The sequence below is a fragment of the Oreochromis aureus genome, linkage group 10, assembly GCF_013358895.1.
Source record: "Oreochromis aureus strain Israel breed Guangdong linkage group 10, ZZ_aureus, whole genome shotgun sequence".
NCBI classification, from domain to species: Eukaryota; Metazoa; Chordata; class Actinopteri; order Cichliformes; family Cichlidae; genus Oreochromis; species Oreochromis aureus.
Window position 1 is genome coordinate 15,516,125 of NC_052951.1, and position 20,610 is coordinate 15,536,734.

At 38.8% G+C, this 20,610-nt stretch overlaps 1 protein-coding gene across 2 annotated transcripts in view; it reads right to left on the reverse strand.

Moving 5' to 3' along the window:
* The window catches only part of cadm2a (cell adhesion molecule 2a), a 204,597-nt gene that overhangs the window by 23,612 nt on the left and 160,375 nt on the right, over positions 1-20,610 (reverse strand). For both annotated transcript variants that reach the window (XM_031754162.2, XM_039618524.1), the window contains 5 exons: positions 17,963-18,115; positions 14,479-14,616; positions 2,806-2,967; positions 1,522-1,612; positions 1,227-1,405 (listed from right to left, as the gene is read on the reverse strand). In XM_031754162.2, the coding sequence (XP_031610022.2) occupies positions 1,227-1,405; positions 1,522-1,612; positions 2,806-2,967; positions 14,479-14,616; positions 17,963-18,115 (723 nt within the window). The remainder of the gene's footprint in view (positions 1-1,226; positions 1,406-1,521; positions 1,613-2,805; positions 2,968-14,478; positions 14,617-17,962; positions 18,116-20,610) is intronic.

Consider the following 20,610-nt stretch of genomic DNA (forward strand, 5'->3'; position numbering starts at 1 on the left):
TTATTTTAAAAGCATCAGCAATGATCTGCGAAAATCTGACAGACAGAATATATATAGCAAATGAAACTCATTTGCATCTTTGCAGCAACGTTGTCTCAGTAGATACTGCGTGTGCGTACTAAGTTTAAATTTCAGTGATATGAGTAATTAGAAAAATGTAAGGTTTCTATACCTAATCCTTACCTTGATTTTATCACATGGCATTCTGCATAAAATAAGCATATTTTGTATTGCCTTTTACATCTGCTTGCGTGGACTTGTGTTATATTTAAAAATTTACAGCATTCACTTAGAGAAAGGTTGAATGGCTTATACATTAATTGCATTCTCATCAAATAAATCTAATTGCATGGACGAGTATTTCATTTTGTTCTGTCATTCCTCACTTTAGAGGTTTCCACAGCCCTTCATGACCTAGTCATAGTAACCTGTGTTACCTGGGCAGCTCGGGTTTATACTCAAAAGTTTCTAATTAGATTTTTCATTACTTTCTGTTTCTAAATAAAATAGCTCATGTAATATTATTAATACTATGTTTTACTGATCAACCTCGGGAAGTTTTTCTTCATCTCCACTTCTTAACGTCAGAACTACCTGTTTTTTAATGATTCTGTTTCTATAACACAGTGAAAAGAGATGTTTCACTGCTTTGCTATTTTTTAAAGCATTATTACTTAATGCCAAGAGACAAATGGCAGTGAAGAAGCGGAAGAGAGGAAGAACTATCTGTTTTCCCTGACACTGAGTCCCTTTATCCTCCACCTCCTCTGGCGTTACTAGGAATTACTTATCCTTCCTGGTGATATTCCTGACAACGCAGCACTAAATTTTGCCTCTCTCACACATTTCCCTCCTAGTGAGTTTGTGTGTGTGTGTGTATCTGGGACACAGGTTTATTTAAGGAAAGGCGTTGGTGGCATTTGTGTCACCTGAGGCCCTTATTCTCCCTGTGAGGGATGGTACCACTAATCACTATTAGCATTGATACAGTATGCAGATCAGGAGGTATTATAATCCTGTATTTTTTCAATGGTGTTTTGTACTCATGCCTGTGAGGTTCATACTTTTCACAATTTTTACATAGCTTTGTTGGAAACCAAGTTTTCCTCTTGCAGCTTTTTTTTTTTTTTTTCCAATGGTGTCATATTAGTAACTGACTGACTTACTTTTTTATATTGTGACATGAAATGCAATTATCCATATATCAATGCTTCCCCTGAACTCACCATAGACGTAGAGTACATATTCAGCACTGCTGGTCCCTAGGTGGTTGCTAGCTTCACAGCGGTAGGTCCCATTGTCTGTCTTGTTAAGAGACGTAAAGGTAAGCTCTCTTCCTTCTACAATCATCCTGTCCAGGTCAGGAAGTTCACTTCCGTCCTTTGTCCACATCACAGGATCTGGCCTGAAAGGTAAGAGAATTTGTAAGAGAAAGAAAGCATGCTACATCTAGATCTATTCTATAAAACACTATATGAAAGCATGATGTCAACCAATTAATGAAAACTTTGAGAGACTTACGAAGGGTTTCCTTTGGACACACACTCTAACTTCAAGTACTGACCCTCCTGAGGGACTGCAAGGGAGTGGGTGATCTCCACACGAGGAGCATCTAAGACAAACAGAGAGACGGCTATAATTGAGGGAAGATAATATAAAACATATTGTTTTCACATTTTCTTGACATAAATGGGATACATATATATATTCCCCCGAGATGAGATTCTCTAAGCCTGCCTCAGGCAGACAGATGGTGATGAGGAACAGGAAGAGGAACTATCCTAGACAACCAAGCCCCCGCATATGTAACTAGCTGACATCAGGAAGCCCTACTGGTTGATAGAAAAGGACAGCTTAAAAAGGACAGCGCACCAGATCCATATAAGCAGGAGTCTACCACAGGGCCCAAGTTGCTGACGTTGCAAAGGTGCCCTGGAGACTATTCAATACATAGTACAGGGTGTAAGATCCAAGCTGGCACCATCTTGTTGGAAGATCCAACAACAATCAAGGAACAACCAAAGAACACCTGTGCTGCATATGGACTAGAAGTCCCCAAGTCCCATTGTCAGAGTTGAACAAAAGGGGTAAATTCCTGTGGTTCTTCAGCTTCCAGACAGACAAGCTGCTGGCCAACAAACCAGGTGATAGTGGTGGCTGACAAGCAGAAGAAGACTGAAGTTCTGATAGATGTGGCAATCTTGGCCAACAGCAAGATCAAGAAGAAGTAGCACGAAAAAACAGAGAAGTATCAGGAGCTGAAGGAAGAACTGGAGCAGATCTGAAAGGTAAAGTCCAAAGTAGTCCCAGTGATAATAGGAGCTATAAACTCGAAACTAGAAAAGTAGCTCCAGCAGATTCCAGGAACAACATCCAAGGTCTTTGTCCAAAAAAGTGCAGTTCTTGAATAATGAACAGAACCCTCAAACACACAGCATTTGGATCACACACACATACAATTCCAGGGGGTGATATAAATATTATAAATATATTTGGACAATTGGACAATAAATTTTTGCCCAGACCAAGGGATACTGATTGAATAAAATACTAGTGCCTAAATGTAAAATTATAAATGCAAGATCACAGAAAATCAGCTCTGAAATAGTGCATTTACATACAATGATGGAGGCCTCATTAGTTGAAATGTTCTCTAACTGGGTTCAACAGCCATAAAAGCACCCATTACCATGGCTATTTACAGTAGTTATTGCCTTTTATTGGTTTGAATTTTCTGTTATCCATTATGCTCATGTGTACACTTCATATATGTGTTTGAGTGCTGTACTTTGCGTCTACACTCACAGTGGACCTCCAGTACTTCAGTGGCCTGCTGTGGTGCTTGTGTGAGTGCCACGTGGTCCACTCTGCAGGTGTAGGCCACTCCATCATCATTTCTATCCACTTGCAGCTGTAGAGAGCTCCGTACTGTAAATGTCTTCCCACTTGCATTCACCTCTTTGGCACCTTGGGAGAGAATTGCATTCTGTCAGGGTTGCAGCACATTTATCTTGCAAGGTGAGATAGCTACGAACCAATGTGTTACAACCACTGGCAGATTCCACCCTAGTCTTCGATTCATACAGAACACATGCCTATCATGCAAAACAATTAGTGCCTAAAATTTCAATGTACCTTCATAGTGATTTTCATTACAGGTATACCTGAAACGGGTCACATTTCACTAGTTTAAGAGCAAGGATCATTTTTCCATATTTATGAATAGGGTGATTAAGTTGTCTTTAAAACTCAACCAATGTACAGGATCAACATTGCACTGACCTGTCACATTGTTGTGATTGTCTTAGCTTTGCAATATAGGTTAAAAAAATCCTTTGTTTTAAGAAAAAAAAACTCTTCTACAACAAACGGTAACAATTTCAAGTGTTTTCTTTATTAATTTATAGAATAAAATACATAGTTACATATCAAATTATCAAAATTTGCATTACTCATGTTGATTTGTGACTGAATATTGTTTTGGCATTAGCCAAGAATATGGCTAATGCTAACAGCCAATCAATCCAATATACAAAATATGCAAACAGAGCTCTTACTAAGCACTAAGAAATGTATTGTAAGAGCTGCTTGTATTTAAAGCTACAACATGCTCCAGTAATGTGACAATCATGTTACTATACTCCAGTTACATGCAGCAAAAGATTACAATAGATTGGAAGCTACCCTATTGTAGCTCTTTTACTGTTATTGTTCTGTAAGTTCACTTTGTTGCATGTCTAGGCTACCTCAGTACGAATTCAACCTGGATTTTGCTGCAGGCAGTGTTAAAATGAAAGCCAGCTGCCTCAACTCTAAGTTGTGCCTCTTTGAATGCATATATTTACAATGTTAACATTTCTGACTACGTGTGGCCTCACCTGTCATCTCTGCATGTGCTCCCACTCAGCTTGTACAAATCAACACTTTCATGCACTTCATATCTATCCGACCTTTTGGTCTGATTCATCTGCCTGACAACTACTTCAAAAAACATTACCAGTGGAAATCAGACAGTAATTGGCAGTAATTAAATTAGCCTGTTAGCAAAGTGTCATTATGCACAGTTCTCTTTATCAGTACAATTTGTTCTCAGAGCTATCCCAGCAACACCTGCTATCCTAAGCAATCAGTTGTTGCATCTCCCTGTGACCACCAATATCCCTGACACCGCAAAGATAGCGGAAAAATCCTACAGCCAGCTTAAATTTGGAATATTCCACATTCCGTCATTTCTTCTCTGACACTGTAGACTTTTGATAAACTAAATGTGTTTGATTCACAGGTCATAACCTGCCCTCAAGTTTAAGACTGCCATATCAGAGCCCTTGAAAGGCTATCAGTTAGTGATAAACCTTCCTCTCTAAAAGCAAAGCACCTCAAAGGCAGAGAAGTCCTTCAAAGTGGAGAATGAGACTTCTAAACCACTGACTTTCCCTTTCTCTGTCAAGCTGTCCTTGAGTACCCTGACCTAGTAGATCAGTGGTTCGCTGTGAACTCTACACGACCACAGTTACATCACAGAAGTAGTAACTTCTAATGCTTCTAATTCTTCTTCCTGCTAATGTTTTTGTTACCTTTTCTAGAAACTTAAAGTTTAAGAAAATTACTATTTCGCGGAAACTTTAGCACCCTCTTAAAGGATCTCACCTAAAACTACAATATATCAGGAAATAGCTAGTGTTTAGAGAAATTAGACACCAGAACTGAGAGCAGATGATGACATTATTCACAAACATTTTCCGAGAATGTTTGTGCTGCAACTGGAAAATAAGGTATACGTGTTCCTAAAAACTTGGGAGCTGTTATATATGCATTATGCAATACAAATTAGCATCCTCCTTCAGACCACACATCTCCCACTTAACTCAACAGTCTTTCACAATTCAATGCCACTAGGTTTTTTGGGTTTTTTTTACTTACTGGCTGTCTTACGTGATGATAATTATCTAAACATATCCACCTCCAAGGAGTTATTTTAAAACCTTCTTTCTCTCAGTAAAATCTCTTCAGACAGTCGTCAACAAACGGTGTTTGGTCTGTTTACATTACGCCAGCGGCCAGTTTTTAAAAATCATATCAAGTCGCTACATCCTACTCAGAGTTTCTTTTCAAACAAGAAAAGAATTTCCTCCTATAATGTATTCAACTGTCCAGGCTTATCTCTGCATTGAGATGTTGCCCTGCTTTGTCAAAAAATATGTCCTTCCTTTTCAGTTTTTATATATATCATAAGTGTATTGTATGTACCGTATCTCTCATGCTGACCGCCTTTGTTTGTACCTCCTAAAGAGACTGTTTACGCTCCACATCTTTCTCTCCTCTGTGCTCATCTGCTCCACTTTCCAAGCATACCACCCTACTGTCTCCTCTCTCTCTCAATTCTGCCAATCAACTATTCTGCTCAGCCACTTCCCCCAACTGAGGCAATGAGCCCGCCTCCCCTAGAGATGAATGACTGACAGGTCTGCAGTGTTAGCAACATCCATGCGAACAACAGGGGAGAGAGAAAATGGCTGCATTTCACAAAGAAGATACAGGAGATGACAGAGAAAAAAAAAGGACGGCTAAAATAAATTACATCTAACTTGTAATATCAACAGTTTATTTTAGGAGTGCAAACATTTTCTTTCCATTTCTATTACTTCTGGCAGGTCCTAATGAACTGATACTCCCTGCCTCTTTGTCAGTACATGAGTCCAACCTGTCTTTCTCCTCCTGTCTGCAACACTAGAAGGTTCCTTCTACACAAATGCTCTTTTAAAAATTAAAACATGCTATATCTGCTTTTGCTCTTTTTGATTTTTTGGTAATTCAGTAAGATATTCCACTGTTGTAGTAAGTTCAATAATCACATCATATTTATGAAGTGACATGCGTAGAAAAGGTCCTTCAGATATCTGCAAGATGGGTGGATAGGAAGAAAAAAAAAAGTCAAACGTCTTTTTCTTCTTGCTCACTTGTGCTACAGTCAGCTGATTTCTGTCTGTGTGCAGAGAGGAGGAAAATGGAGTGGTCTGTATCTTTTGAGGAATTGATATATAAACATTTCTTTTATTTTTATGCCATGGGAAGACAAGAGTATGTTGGTAAAGTGCAAATTGCATCCAGGGCAAAGAATCTGCACTTTGCAAACATCTGTGTGGACAGCATGCTAACACAAAACTGGCAAAGAACCCAGTGTGAGCTTAAAGCTGAGTGTATGGCAACCGAGCCTGAACTTCATCAGTAAGGCAGCGATGAAGAGTCAGACTTGTAATAGTGGAGCCTCTATTTTTACTTATACATGTTTCAGTTACAGTAGAATTGAAGCAGAATTTGCTTTGAAGTTTCTCTGGGTTGATTTCAAGTTTGCTTTGTGTTGTTGGCTTTGTGTTCATAATTAAAGAGTAAAAGAACGATCTTGTGTGTGTCCTCATTAGGATTGGAATTTGTGTCAGTGTGTTGGACTGAAGTGCTTCAAAACTGCCTTAATTCTTTGTGGTATAGATTCAACGGGATGCTGGAGTCATTCCTTAGAGATTATGGTCCATATGTGCAGGAAAATCCCAGTAGATCAGGAGGTTCTGAAAAAGTCAGACCAGCCCATCTGGCACAAATAACCAAAGCACATTCAGAGTCACTTAAACCTTTTGTCCCCGTTCTGATGCTTGGTTTGAACTTGTTGACCATGTCTACATGCCTAAATGCACTGAGATGCTGCTATATGATTTGCTGATTAGATATTTGTTTTAAAGAGCAGTTAAATTGGCGTAGCTAATGAAGTGGCTGGTGAGTATAATATATATTTCTATCGCTCAGCATCGCTGATTCAACAAGGTCATGGAAACATTCCTCTGAGATTTTGGTCCATATTGACATGATGGTATTTTACAGCACATTTCCAAAGAGGATAAGAAGTTACAGTGTTTTTATTTTATAAAAACTATTTTATGTAAATCAAAAGATTGTGATGACTGAATAAACTGAAGGTATCATCTTGAATTATGCAGTCTGATTATACACACAGTTGTGCTGCTAAAGACGCAAATTTAAGTACTTCAATCATTATAATGTGCACTTGGCCATGCTCCTAATGTTCTATTTTTCACAGTAGACTTTCAGCAAAAAAAAAGTTATCGTTTTCAAGTTAGTTAGTTATCTTATAACATTACTATATCTGAGTTTTTTAATTGTAATTCTATTTTTGAAGTTCTTTGATTGTAAATATGCTTGCATTGAAATAAAACTGCTGGAAAGACTCAAAAAATGACTTTCTCTAGTGTATAATTTGGCCGTTTAATTTAAGAGTGTGGATTCCTTTAGCTTTTTTTTTTGTCATGGAATTTTAAATGGTCTCTGATTGCTTGTGTGTGATTCAGGATGAGAGCACAGAAACTGACATGCTCGCTCAAAGTTTAATTTCATTAACATTATAATTCCCGAGTCTTCCGAGATCCACTTCGAGAACATAATCACAGTTGTCCAACACCAAGTAAGACTTCATCAATAAAGAGCAGCAATCAGCATGCACAAATGTGTGTGTGTGGAAGTGTTTGGATAAGAGTTGATGTAATTGGTCCATAAATACAGTATCTTATCACATTTTAAACATAGCTGAAAAGAGCAGCTGCCATTGAGGTGCCGTTAAAGCTCTGGCTTGTCAATCGAAGAAGAAAGAAAAACTGTTACATGACAGACACATTATATTCAGTGGAGTAAGAAAAGTTGCAAAAGATTCAGCAAATTTTTCCATGAAGGCTTCTTTTTTTTACATGTATATGTAATGTTACAAAGCAAATAAAACCAGAAAGCATTTTTTAACTGACAGAAAATATTTATGTTGATATTCGGTGTTGAAATTGAGGAATGATTGGATATAAACGTCGTGTCAGAGATTCTGTGAAAGTCGACAATTACAAATATTTTAGAAAAATGCTGAACTGAAAAACATTGTCAACATAGCACTAAATCGTTTAAAGATTCAAAGCATATTGAGAAAACACTGCACAAGGAAGAAGAAAGTAAAAAACAGGGTCTTCAGGTGGCAAATATTACAAGCAGGAATAATTCTGTAGAGGAAAGCACTGCAGTGAACACAGCATCCACCGGCCTGAAGGTGAAGGCTAAGCTTTACTGTTAAATGTTCCTACCTAACCTCACCTATGGCTATGAACTGTGGGTAGTGACTGAAAGAATAACATCTCGGATACAAGCAGCAGAAATGAGCTTCTTTTGAAAGGTGTCTGGGCTCATCCTTAGATATAAGGTGAGGAGCTCAGTCATTCAGAAGGGGCTTAGAGTAGAGCTGCTGCTCCTCAGCATTAAAATGAGCCAGTTGAGGTGGTTTTGGCATGTCAGAAAGACGCCCTGGAGCTGACCCTGCGAGATTATTTCTTTTGCCTGGCATGGGAAAGCCTTGGTGTCCCCTCAGAAGAGCTGGAGGTGGCTGGTGGTTGGGAAAAAGGTAGCAATGGCATCTCAGATTAGATTGCTGACACCACGACCGCGACCCAGATAAGCAGTAGAAAATGGAGGAATAACTGGAAATAATGTGATACTTAAAAAATACTGTAGCAAATTTTAGCTTTTATTTAAAAATCATATTCATTTTTTATTTATTCTCATTACAAACACCATTTGTAGACCCGATATAATAAAAAAGGAGAAAAAAATGGCACTATGCTGCCATATGCACCTGTGGTACCTTTTTTCCGCAAATAGCCTGGTAGTATTTGGCTACAAATGCGGTTGTTTTGTGGGTGGGTGCTCATGGCTCTGCATCAATGGTGTGAGCCAAGACAGAGCCTTGGAGGATTAGAAATGGAAATGACAGGCGTACAATGCGAGAATCTGACCCCTTTAAGCGATTTCACAGGAGAGAGTTGAAGCCGAAGAAGAGAACATAGAGGGACCGACAAGAGAGACTGAGGAGGTCTGCTGGGGTTGTGGAGGAATCATGAGCAACAGTGCCAGACCTGACTAATCCTGGCGGCAGGGGTCCGAGGGCTGACTCAACATACCCTGAGCTGCATCCCATCTGAGAATTAAAGCAACTTGCACAAGCAGGAACAATATCAAATCTTCTACGGGTGAGAGTGAGAATAATCAAAATATATGCGAGACTAAACACTATTTTAAATTTAAATTCGCTGAAATACACAATATTACCCGAAAATATTGGCAGATTAGCACCTATGTATGCTGTTCCCTTTGCCTGCCAGATGAGCTGCATAACAATAAGGATGAGTAAACTTTAAAACAAGGGCAAAAATATGCAGCAAGCTCCCGCTCTAGCGAGGTGTGGAGATGATATATCGTGCTGTCCACCATCTTCTCGCTTATTCCTGCTACTGTGCAGCGTTCAGGGAGCTTGCCTGTTGGCTGTCTGTAAGCATCTTCCCCTGACTGATCTGCCTTACCAGCTAGACTCTATGCTTAACTGACGTGTGACTACAACCGGGGGGAGCGCTGTTAAATGTTAGGAGACTTTCTATCACTGCCTGGCAGACCAGTATCATAATGTCCTTTCTGACATGAAACTCCCTGAGCATTCACAGAGAAGAAGCGTGTACTGCGGATTTGTGAAGACGGTTTTCCACTCCAAAAGGAGCGGTCTGGTCAGTCTCAGTGTCTTGACATTTAAAAAAAATGGACAGGTGCTCCACCTCTAGGACGTGGCGTTTAATGGGCGCAGACAGTGGGCGTACCAATATGATCTCTTCTTCTGTGCACAAGTCTAAATCTGTTAACCTCAAACTCACAGGATGAGTCGGATATACCTTCAACGAACGACGAAGGAAAGAAGAAAGGAAACCGTTCGCACTTATGCTCTTTATTTTATGACATATTGTTATTTAAGGCTTTGAAAAATTCTCACCTAAATTGTAAAATAAAACAGGTGGAACTTCTTGTTTGTCCATTTGAGCCCTGTATCTTAATGCTGATTAATATAGAAACCTAACAGATTTCCACAGATCATATGTCAGATGTGCGTGTTTGCAAGTACTTTGTTGCGCACATGTAACAGGATAGAGAGGGTGAAGAGGTATTTTTGTGTGTGCATCTAACGCATCTTTTATTCATGACACCGTGACTTGCAGGAGCCATCTTGAAATTACATCTTTAATGGTCATTGATCCGCAGCACCCCGGGGAGCTGGATAGTATAAATGTAGTTCCAACGCAGACTTTTTTATGTATTGTGCAAAGCTGTCTAACACTGCCCAAGCAGCTGAAAAGTGTATTTTTTCTTTTAACTGCAAAACTTCTTTAAATTCTTGAACTTGATTCATAGTGGAATGTTCACAGTGTTCACATTTTTCCCCTTCCCCTTCACCTCTTCACCCCCATTCGAACGTTCGAATAGTGAGTAGCACCAAATTCTGGAGAATTAACCATAAATGAATACAGTCAGTAGTATTTGAGTGATAGTGTACGAAAAGTGAGGTCACAATGACCTTAAATAGCGTTCAGACCTTGTCCTTGACTAACAAGTTTGACAACTGAATAGGGATGCGACTGCAAACGAATTTGAATCAAATCTCTGTGTTTTTTTCCCCTTAAGCCCCCTTGGAATAGAGCTATTGCGTTACATGATAGAGCAATAACCTCTACAGTTTAGGTCAGAGAGTATGATAATGCTAGTCTGATAGAGAACATCCCCACCCTTATTTGAAATAAATATTCATTTCATCTCTGTCTTGCTTGGTCTCCACACAGCTCCCCCTGGTTCAGCGGTGTGTAAACAACTTCTACATGTGGTGATATTGGAAGAGGTCTCTCTGGGTTATGGTGTGTAACTGAGATAGAAATATATCATTACTGGGTGGGGACTGAGGGGATCTGAGGGACAAAGAGACTGAGAAATAAGAATATTGGATTCTGTTCCACACACACAAGCTTATGTCCTTACATGCACGCTGTCTGCTCCATCTGTCTGTTTTGCTCATGCAGGCACGCACGTATACAAAGATGTACACACCCACATTTAGCATAGGGTGTCTGTTAACTGCATGCGAATGGGTGATGGACTGCTCCAGTGGCTCTGCCAGTAATATAATCTTCTCTATTCCCCCAGATCCCACACCAATATGTCACAATTGTCATTTATTCCCAGCATGGTCGCTCACAATCAGATGGCTTTTCACATTGAACACACCCTGATCCTGTCAGGATGATGAACACTTGAAGTGCACTCCAATCCACCTACACGTGCATAGATACATCGTGTATTAACACATGCTGTTTTCTATTTGCTTGCTTTTAGGTGCTTTTTTTCTTTTTAGTCTGTTATTTTGGAGGACATCCCAGACCACCAGCCATCAGAGGCATACTATTGGTTTCATTTCATTTTAACCATTTAAATGCAACACAGTTTCTTTATATATATAAAAAGAAATAAATATATTGTAATGTTTTGTGAATGACACCAGCCTTTCAGTGTCTTATATAACAAGTTGTCATATATAACAAGTTAGACCGACTGGGTCCATTCACACCTTCTTATCTGTACAAGAAATGGTCCAGTTAGTGGCAGACATGCTTTAGTGATTGACAAAGCAGAACTAAATATGTAAATGTGCCTGTGTCAATCATATTGTTGAGCGCTGGCTTCTCCCTGAACCAAACATGTCCTGAATATGTCTGATAAATAAATTGCAGAAAGCAACTACACTGCAGGCATCTAATTAAAAAAACAAAACAAAAAAAGGCAACCATACTGTTTAAACTAAAATGTTTAAGTTTGAACACTTTTTATGTTATCTTTAGAAAACATAAAAACTTCAAAACATTGAAATCTGTCAGCTTTTTATGAAACAGTTCTGTATGGACGGACACGTACTTGTCAAGGAAGACAGATTATTATGAGGGATCAATGTTTTTTCCCCCTTTGAGACCAGCACTCTTCTAAGTTTTCTATTTACTATTCATGAATTTGTTTGGTTAGAGGTGACTTTTTCAGGTGTTGGTAAATCACTCCGCTCAGATCCAGTGTGCGAGATTAACAAAGCTTGTTTTAGGAGAGACCTCGTTCTGAGCATTTCCGAACAAAAGTGATGACACAGATTCAATCTCATCAGCAAACTAATTAAAATGAAAGATAAACATGATATCTGCTTAAAACTGTGTAGAAAACCAGCATTGATTTAGTCTTATCTGAGAGCATGTCTGCACCATAGAAAATCCTAAAGCCAGATAGCAGTCTGAGCTGTCTGGACTTAAATACGGGTGGAAAGGGTGTAGCGGCAGAAACTCAGGAAGCTTTTCAGTAAATTCAAACATCCTTTGGGATTGAAATTCTTGACGAGTCCAACTGCGGGTCTGACGACAAATTTCTAATCTGACATTTATATTTGTCTCAAGGTTCTGCTTTATAAACGGCGGCTCCGAGGCACAGTTTAGAAACAACTACAGCGAACAACATATTGTTATACAATTGTTAAAGGACTGAAATAAAGACAGTTGTTGCCCATGTTCAGCAGCAAATTATAGCATCTGACCTTAATGAGAGAGCATATCCTCTTGAGATTTTCTCTACTTTAAGCCACAAAGGATATCACTGACTACCTGTTTCTGTGGTAAATTAAAAGAACATAATGTCCTGGCTAGCAGTGCCTTACAGGGAGCTCTTCTCTCAGTAGTTGGCCACTGGGAGTAGCAATAATCACCCGTAGAGACACAATAAGCCTGCAAGGAAAAAATACTCAGTCTGCTAATTAGTTTGTAATCTGTTATATGCTATATGCTTGTTCTTTGGAAGGGGAACAAAAGACATACTAAGTGCAGTGGGTAAAATTACAAACGAGTAAAAAAAAAAAACCCTAACAACAACATTAATTGAAAGAATGTGATTTTATGTTAAATATTATAATAATTAAAGAAACAATAATTAAAGAAGAAACAACACTTTACCAGGTGATTTATAAGGTGTCTCGGCAGAAGCAGAAGCATCTATTGATAAAGTAGTTTTAAAAAATACACATAAAGAAAAAAACATCCCATTTAGTTACAAGAAGAAATAGTGCCAGAGACATGACAGACATAACTAATTTAGTCTGCGACAGCTGAAAGAAAAGTATTAATACGCCAAGTTAATAAGACAAAAAATTATCTTTGCATTGGCAAAAAAACATTTTATGTGGTTTATTAATCCTTTGTATTAGGAGGGAAATTAATGTTGGGGAGTTTCTGTCTCGCGCATCCCAAATCCCTCTCATAAAGCATATTCTGCTACATTTAATTGGGTATTCAGAATGTGTAACACCTGCCTGCTTGTTATTCTTATTAGGTTTCAGTGATCTGTTGGGTTATACAAAGATTTTGACAGTGCCTTCCTAGAAATTTGCATTGTTTTCTGGCAGTTAAAAAGTCAATGTGTGATTTTCAATCCAATTCAGCAGTCATTTAAATTAGAAAAAGGGCAATTTGCATTTTGATATCTGACTTTAATCTGCCTTCTGAATCAACAGAGAAACCTTTGTAAGAGTTCTTCAGCTGTGATGATCTGTGACAGTCTGTCCCACTGGGTTATATACTTTATTTGATACACAACTGCATCTGTTCCTCCTCTCCCTGAAAAACTTTATTTCATCATTTCATGTCCAAATCTCTTTTATCAGTTTTCTCTCTCCTCTCCTCTCCTTCCTTCTCTCTCCCCCTCTCGCTGTCTCGTTCAATTACAAAGCGGACGGTTCATCAAGTAGAACAGAGCGGGAGCAGGGTGGAAATGAGGTATGTAGTCCAGTCAGTGAGATTTAGAACAGCCCTCTAATAACAAGGGAGGTTAATGTATCGGTCTCAGGCCAGAGGACACATGCTGAATCTGCTCTATTAGAAACAACTTGTTCGGAACAAGAATACACTGTAGAGACATCCAATGCGGCAGTTTTATGGCAATAGTTTTATGAAAAAGAAAATACCCATTTTAAATCCATTCTGAAATACAAATGAGTACTTTCTGCCACATTTCTGCTCCGTTTGTTTATCACAAAGCACAATCATGAGCCATTGTGAAATGCGATAGCCAATATTTTTTGTATCTGACAACACAGCGAGATGGCTTTCCAAAGAGATCACTGTGGGTCTAACTGGGGAGTATTAAAATATCAGTAAATCAGCAGATACCAATTACAGAAAGTGATGCTATTAGAGCACAGCTAATAGGTACGGAATACAAAGAAAGTAACAAAATAGTTTCATTTATAAAAAAGTAACAATTTTTTTTACTTTAATTGACAGAGAACAGCGTAAATTTTTGATTTTAAAAAATAAGTTGATCATGTTTTAAAATAACAGAATCTTTGAACAAAAGCGAATGAATCATCAGGCTGTTTTTGGTGAATACAAAAGCAAACGTGCTTATCATAATGTCCCTTTCAGTTTTTTTTTCATTCACCAATTCTGATTGGGATTTTTAGAATTGCTTGCATGACGGCATGTTTTCTAGCCACAGTACCCATAGATGTGATGCAGGTGTAAACGCAGGTATGACGTTACATACCTTTGACCTCCTTTTCATTCCTGAACCAGCGCAGGTCAGCGGCGGGCTTGCTGCCCTGGGTGATGCAGGTCAGAGTGATGTGGTCTCCCTCCATGGCGGGCTTTGTCAGGCCATCGATCTCTGGCTTCTCTGGCACACCTGAAGGATGGAAACGGAGATCACAGCGATGGCAGAACTAATTCATGCGCAGCAGGGTGTCATTATACAACAATAATATTAGTATGCCTTATTGGAAATCACCCGCCCCCCTAGCTTTCCCACCTGCAGGGAGATTAGAGAGCAGACTACAGAGATTCACCAAGCAGCGACATGCTCGACGGTACATCACAGAAGATTCGTGCTGGCACATGGGTGGGTGGATTTTTTTTTTCTAACCACTGGGTCATTCCCTACTTTACTGCTAGGTCAAACCAGATTATAAGAGACATAATTTTTCACCATTAGCTTTGTTTCTTTGGTTTTCCAGGTCATAAAACACTGTCTCTGCTGCAAAACAAATACAATGAGGCAGAGAGGAATTTTGTTTTTGATGCTCACAGAATTAGAAAATACATAAAAACACATCAATGTGCAATCAAAGAACAATTCCACAGTTTTTCCTGTGGTTTTTATTCACTACTAGACTTCCTGTGAAAACATAAAACCCCAAATATCATCACATCAATCAAAGGAAAAACTGTACGCTGACAAATAGTTTTCTTTGTATGTCTGTGTGTGACAAGGCTGTGACCGCAGACAAGGCCATTACTATTTACAGAAAATGTTAATCACTGGCCTTTCCCATAATGAGTGTTTTAAATGTGTGGTGTCTGCCCTTCCACTGTCAATGAGCAATAAGTCTGCCTCCGGCTGAGTGACTGAAAGTTCTGTCAGTCAATGCCATTGACTGACTCTTGCCTTGTCCGTCTCACCACCTCCTGTAAGGTTTATTGCCACAGTTTAAAGGTCCTCCTGTTTTATGTTTCCAATTTGTTTGAAGGTGCAAACTGCATACATAATCCCAACAACAGCCGCTGCTCGGCAGAGGCACAATTTAGTGAGATTTCACACCTCATCTAGCTAAATATTATACATGTGATTTTTAATGTGCCTGTTTTTTTAATGCAAATTGCTTAGTTTTGAAGTATCTAAAGTAAGAGTGCCACACCAGCTAAGAACGGTGGTGTGCGAATAAGTGCGTGTGGGTTGACTCAGAAAAGTATTTGATGGATTTCCCTCCAGACTGAATAAAAGCAGATCAAGTGCATTGTTCATCGTGTACAGTCACGTTCCCCTTGGGTGGCTATAGGCTGTACAGCTTTACACCCTCTCTCTATAAAGCCCAGTTTTGAACACGCAGAAAAGAGCTCAATTTCTGATACACGGAAAAAAGGGAAATTCCACAAATTTCTGTGGTGGGGTGTGATTACACAACACATAAATATATATGCATTTTCTTTAAGCTTTTGAGAATTCAGGTCCATCATAAGGTATTTAGAGCTAAAGGTAATATCCTTTAGTGGAGATATCATCTGAATTTCAGGAGCGGGACCACTCCTCCTTCACGCCCCCTCCGGCCTCAGGCTAAAAGCCCCCCTTCTCCAATACCTGCTGTTCTCATTTTCATGCCCCACCCTTCCCCGCCATTTTCCCCTCTCTTCTCCTCTTCTCCTCTCTTCCTTTCCTTCATTCATTTCTCGTTAGTACATGGGGATCTGCCCAGCCCGGGAGCCGTCGCCAGTCCCCTTCGAGGCCTTCCCCAAACTGCAGCACCAGTTCACACTTCCTCATCCCTCATCGCCCATCGTTACCGAGGATGTGGTCCCAGCTAGTGAACTGATAACATTTACATACTTTTTCAATTACTGATCGAATACTAAGCACATCAAGTCATGCATCAGCATTAGCCGTATTAGTGGAAATGCTAGCAGCTAATGATGCATTCCATAGTTAAGCTCCAGAAATAGTCTGTTGGTAAACCTGCTACTTTGATGACTCAGACTTAAGAAAGATTACCAGGCATTAATGTGCCAGTATTGATGGCCCTTGGTGGATGAATTCCTGATTATTCAGAGCTCTTACTTTTACTTTACCTTCAGGAGTTTCACATTTTTTAGAGAAATGTCTCAACTACTATAGGATGGATTGCTATGAAATTTATTACAGACATTTATTTTACCTGTAGGCTGAACTCTATCTCAAAATATCTGTAACATCTAGAGTGCCATCAGGTAAAAGGTTGAACACTACTTTCCTTGATGACATTCCCATCAGCTTTACACACTGGCAACAGATGAGCACATATTTTTATTCAAGCACCAAATCATTTGAATGCGACGCTTGAATATTTGTAGTATTACAGGTTTTTTTCCAAAATCATTTTTGGTGTTTTCTTTTATTCGTCCCCAGTGCTTACGGTCCCAAAGCAGTGGCAGATAAACCAGGCCATCCCCAGACTATTTGCTATGTTTATTAAATCACCCTCTCTGTTTTCTAGCTTGCACCATTAACTATTGTTCAAAATTGCAAAATGATTTTCTCCATATCCTTATTGAGCAGTAGCCTTTAATGTCTAATTCTCAGAATGCTTGTTAACACAGAGAGCCAGCTAATGATCCTGGAGTGCACAAGCACATCTATTAAGATTAGCAAAAACTAATTGGCAAGATAATAAGCCCAGTGGCAAGAAATGAGACAATGTTTGTGTGAGGCCATGATCACAACACAAACACTGCTAAGGGGAGGGAGGTACTAACAGTGTACACTATTTTTTATCTGCATTTGCAGGCATAAGCAACAGGCTATTTCTAACAACATAGCATCACAGCAAACCAATAAGCTGATAGCCTCAAAAAAGAAAAGCAAGGCTCCAGTAAGGTTGCAAAATCTAGCTATGCTGTATTACTAGTAACTCCGAATCTTCTGAAATCAACAAATTCACAAAATAATCACATAAATATTGTTAAACTTGACAATTTCACTATTTTCATTTTGTGAATAATAATAATTATATATGTTTATATAAAGATTTCAAATGGGGAGTCAGATTTGCAAATTATTTCCAAACTATTATTACTGGATTTGAAAAGCTCCTGAGACACAGTGAAAAAGAAAGTCCATTTGGAGCATTTTGTATCTTCAGCAGCCTCACGAGCAGAAATGGATATACAGCCACTTGAGACATCTGAGTAAGGTATGCAATTTCTTTTTTGCTTTCTTTCGTCTTTTTCTCACTAATCGACAATTTCTGCTTGAGGTAAAAGCAAACCTAAAGTGTATGCGTTGCATTTGGAAGCTGTTTTTTTATTTTTTAAAACACTGTTTAGAGTTTTAAAAAAAAGTATATATAATATTTTTTAGCCATGGCAAATGAGAGAGAGAGGAAAAACATGTACTTAGATCACTTTACTACAGATTTTACACACATTAGAGCTGCTGTAACATCCATCTATGAAATTTTCCTTTGAGGTAGAGTTTTTGCTTTTGCTTTGGATCGTGTACTCACCCAGAACAGTCAGGTAAGCTTTGGCCGTTCTGACAGGCATGGTGAAGAGAGAACAGGTGTACATGCCTTCATCAGACAGCGTGACATCACTGATGCTGATGGTCAACTCTGATGATGTTGCACGCACAAGCTCGATTCTGTTGTCCCTTAGAGCTGGAAACACAGATAACCAGAGGCAGATAGTTAGAAAAATGTTCAAATAACTGTAAACTAGCGGCTGTGGGAGAAACTTGTGGAAACAGTGCCTAATATTTGAACGGTGGTTCTTATAATGCATCAGTGTTGATGTCCATATAGGGAATAAACTGCATCCACAGATGGAGAGAAAGAGGGTTTAAAAAGCACACAGAGAGAGATTAACCAATCTAGAATCATCTTATCTGGAAAAAAACACAAACAAGAAAAAAAATTTGGTTCTAAACATTTTCTTTGTTCTGAAAAAAAACAAACAAACAACAGCAGAAGCCCTAAAGTTTTGACATCTGCTCTCGGCATTACTTAATGCATATCCTAGATGAACTTCTCTATTAAAGTCATCTATCAGTACCAATGAAATTGATTTTCTTCCATTAGTTTTAAAAATGAATGCATCAGCAAACCACCGCATTAAACTATACCACAGCCTTCACTGCTGTAAACCACTGCAGACATTTACTTATATGAAAATGTAATCTTCCAAAAGACATAACCGAATGCAGTGGGGATCAATATTGCAATAAAAGGCAGAGAGTGAGGCTTAATGAGAATTTGGCAAGATGTGCAAGTAGAAATAGATTTGCTGTGATTGAATGGCGAGTTTACAGATACAAGAGGGCTCTTCAAACTAGACTTCACGTCTATGATAGGACGGGAACGTGCGGTAAAATAAAAAAAATAAAATAAAATTCGTCGACACCTTGGAAATGGCCATCGAAAAACTACACACTAATGTGCAATTAAAAAAAAAGGCTGTGTGAACTATTAAGTGTGCAGAAATTTCTTTCCTGCTGTTTCTGTGGCCTTGGCTGTCGGGAAGATTTAGTCAAGCCTTCCTTTTGCTAGTATAATGCCTTTCTACAAACCTTATTTAATATGAGCAGCCAAGGCTACTTTGCTTTTAATCTCCATGAAAGTGACTCAGAACTCCCCTTGTTCAAGTACAGTGTGTGTGCATGTGTGACTTAGTATGTTTGGGTTGAAGGAAAGAACAGAAAGATAGCATGACTATTTCTGTACAGATGTTTACATTTTCTTTCATGTGAGCTTTTGCAAGCGTATTTGTATCTTATGATAATTTTAAAAAACACTCTGGGTTTTGTTGCCTCTCTAGACAGGGTTGAAAAGTAAAAGCTATTACACAGTCTGTTTGAGGAGTATTTTAAAGTCTGGCTGGCAGAATTATGAGAAATGATACCCAAGGTATCTAATACATCAATTATAACATCATAAAGCGTTAAGCTTTTCAGCCTTTCTTCAAACTCCAATCCAAACTTTAATTAATTTTTATATTCTACACAATACTAGGTGAAACATCTTTAAAATGTAAGGCAAAAATATACAATGTCTTGTCATTGTATTTTGTTATATTCCTGCAGTTCGAGCATCAGATGTAATTTTACTAGTGATGGATGCAATTTCCCTGCGATAGACTGGTGACCTATGATAGCTGGGATAGGCTCAAGCCCTCCCCTGCTACCCTGAAACATATAAGTGGTTAAGAAAATGGATGGATGTAATTTCCTAGTCACTCGAATGTATTAATGGAGTAATACATAATTAGATATTTTTAATAGGCACCTTAATAAGGCTAAGATATAGATCAGGCCTCATTTCAAATTCTTTGAAAGAAGCTGGCGCTCTCTTTGTATTTAGCTGGCTGAGCCGGCGCCTTATTGCAAAGCTGGATAGTTGCACTCTTTACACTTCATCAATATGTTACTCTTTTTGCTGATGGGCATCCAAGCATGAAAACATGAGATGTAAGAAATAATTGTACTGCTTCACACTACTGGCCCGGCAGACAACAGTACTGGGGATATTGTAAATTTGAATTGAAAAGATTTCATGTAGAACCAAAATGAACCTGGACCAAACAATTCTTCTGGGAATTTTCAGAATAGGTGTAACAAAGAACAGAGGAACTGGGCCAGATAATTGCTCATAACTTTGGAAAGTCTAATGGTAATAATCTATGTGTTGCGAAACATTTTTTTCAAACCGTACACTAGAATAATTTTGAGGATTTACGTGTAGTTTTTCCCGTGACAGTACTCGTGAAAAATTTGCTCATCTTCTATTCTCATTAAAACTGGGTGAAGCAGAAGGCATTCAGTGTTGCACAGGTAATAATCTATACGTAGTGGAAACTGTACCTTTGTAAATGTCAGACAGTGGCACATTTCTAGCCTTTCTAGGTGCATTATTTTGGAAGCTTCTATGTGTGCATGCTGTGATCACAGAGCTGAAAAATAAAGAGAAATGTCAGTGAGCAATGCTGTGTCATTTGGTCTGCCGAGACATGAAAGCTTTGCTTTGTGGGTTCCAGGCTAAACATCTACCGTCGATGGCGAAAGTGTTGTAATCGGTTTGGCTAAACGACAGCTGCTCTGTCTCATTTATTATTGCATTTGTTCTGTCCTTTCCCGTTCTTCACAACACCGGTTATCGCT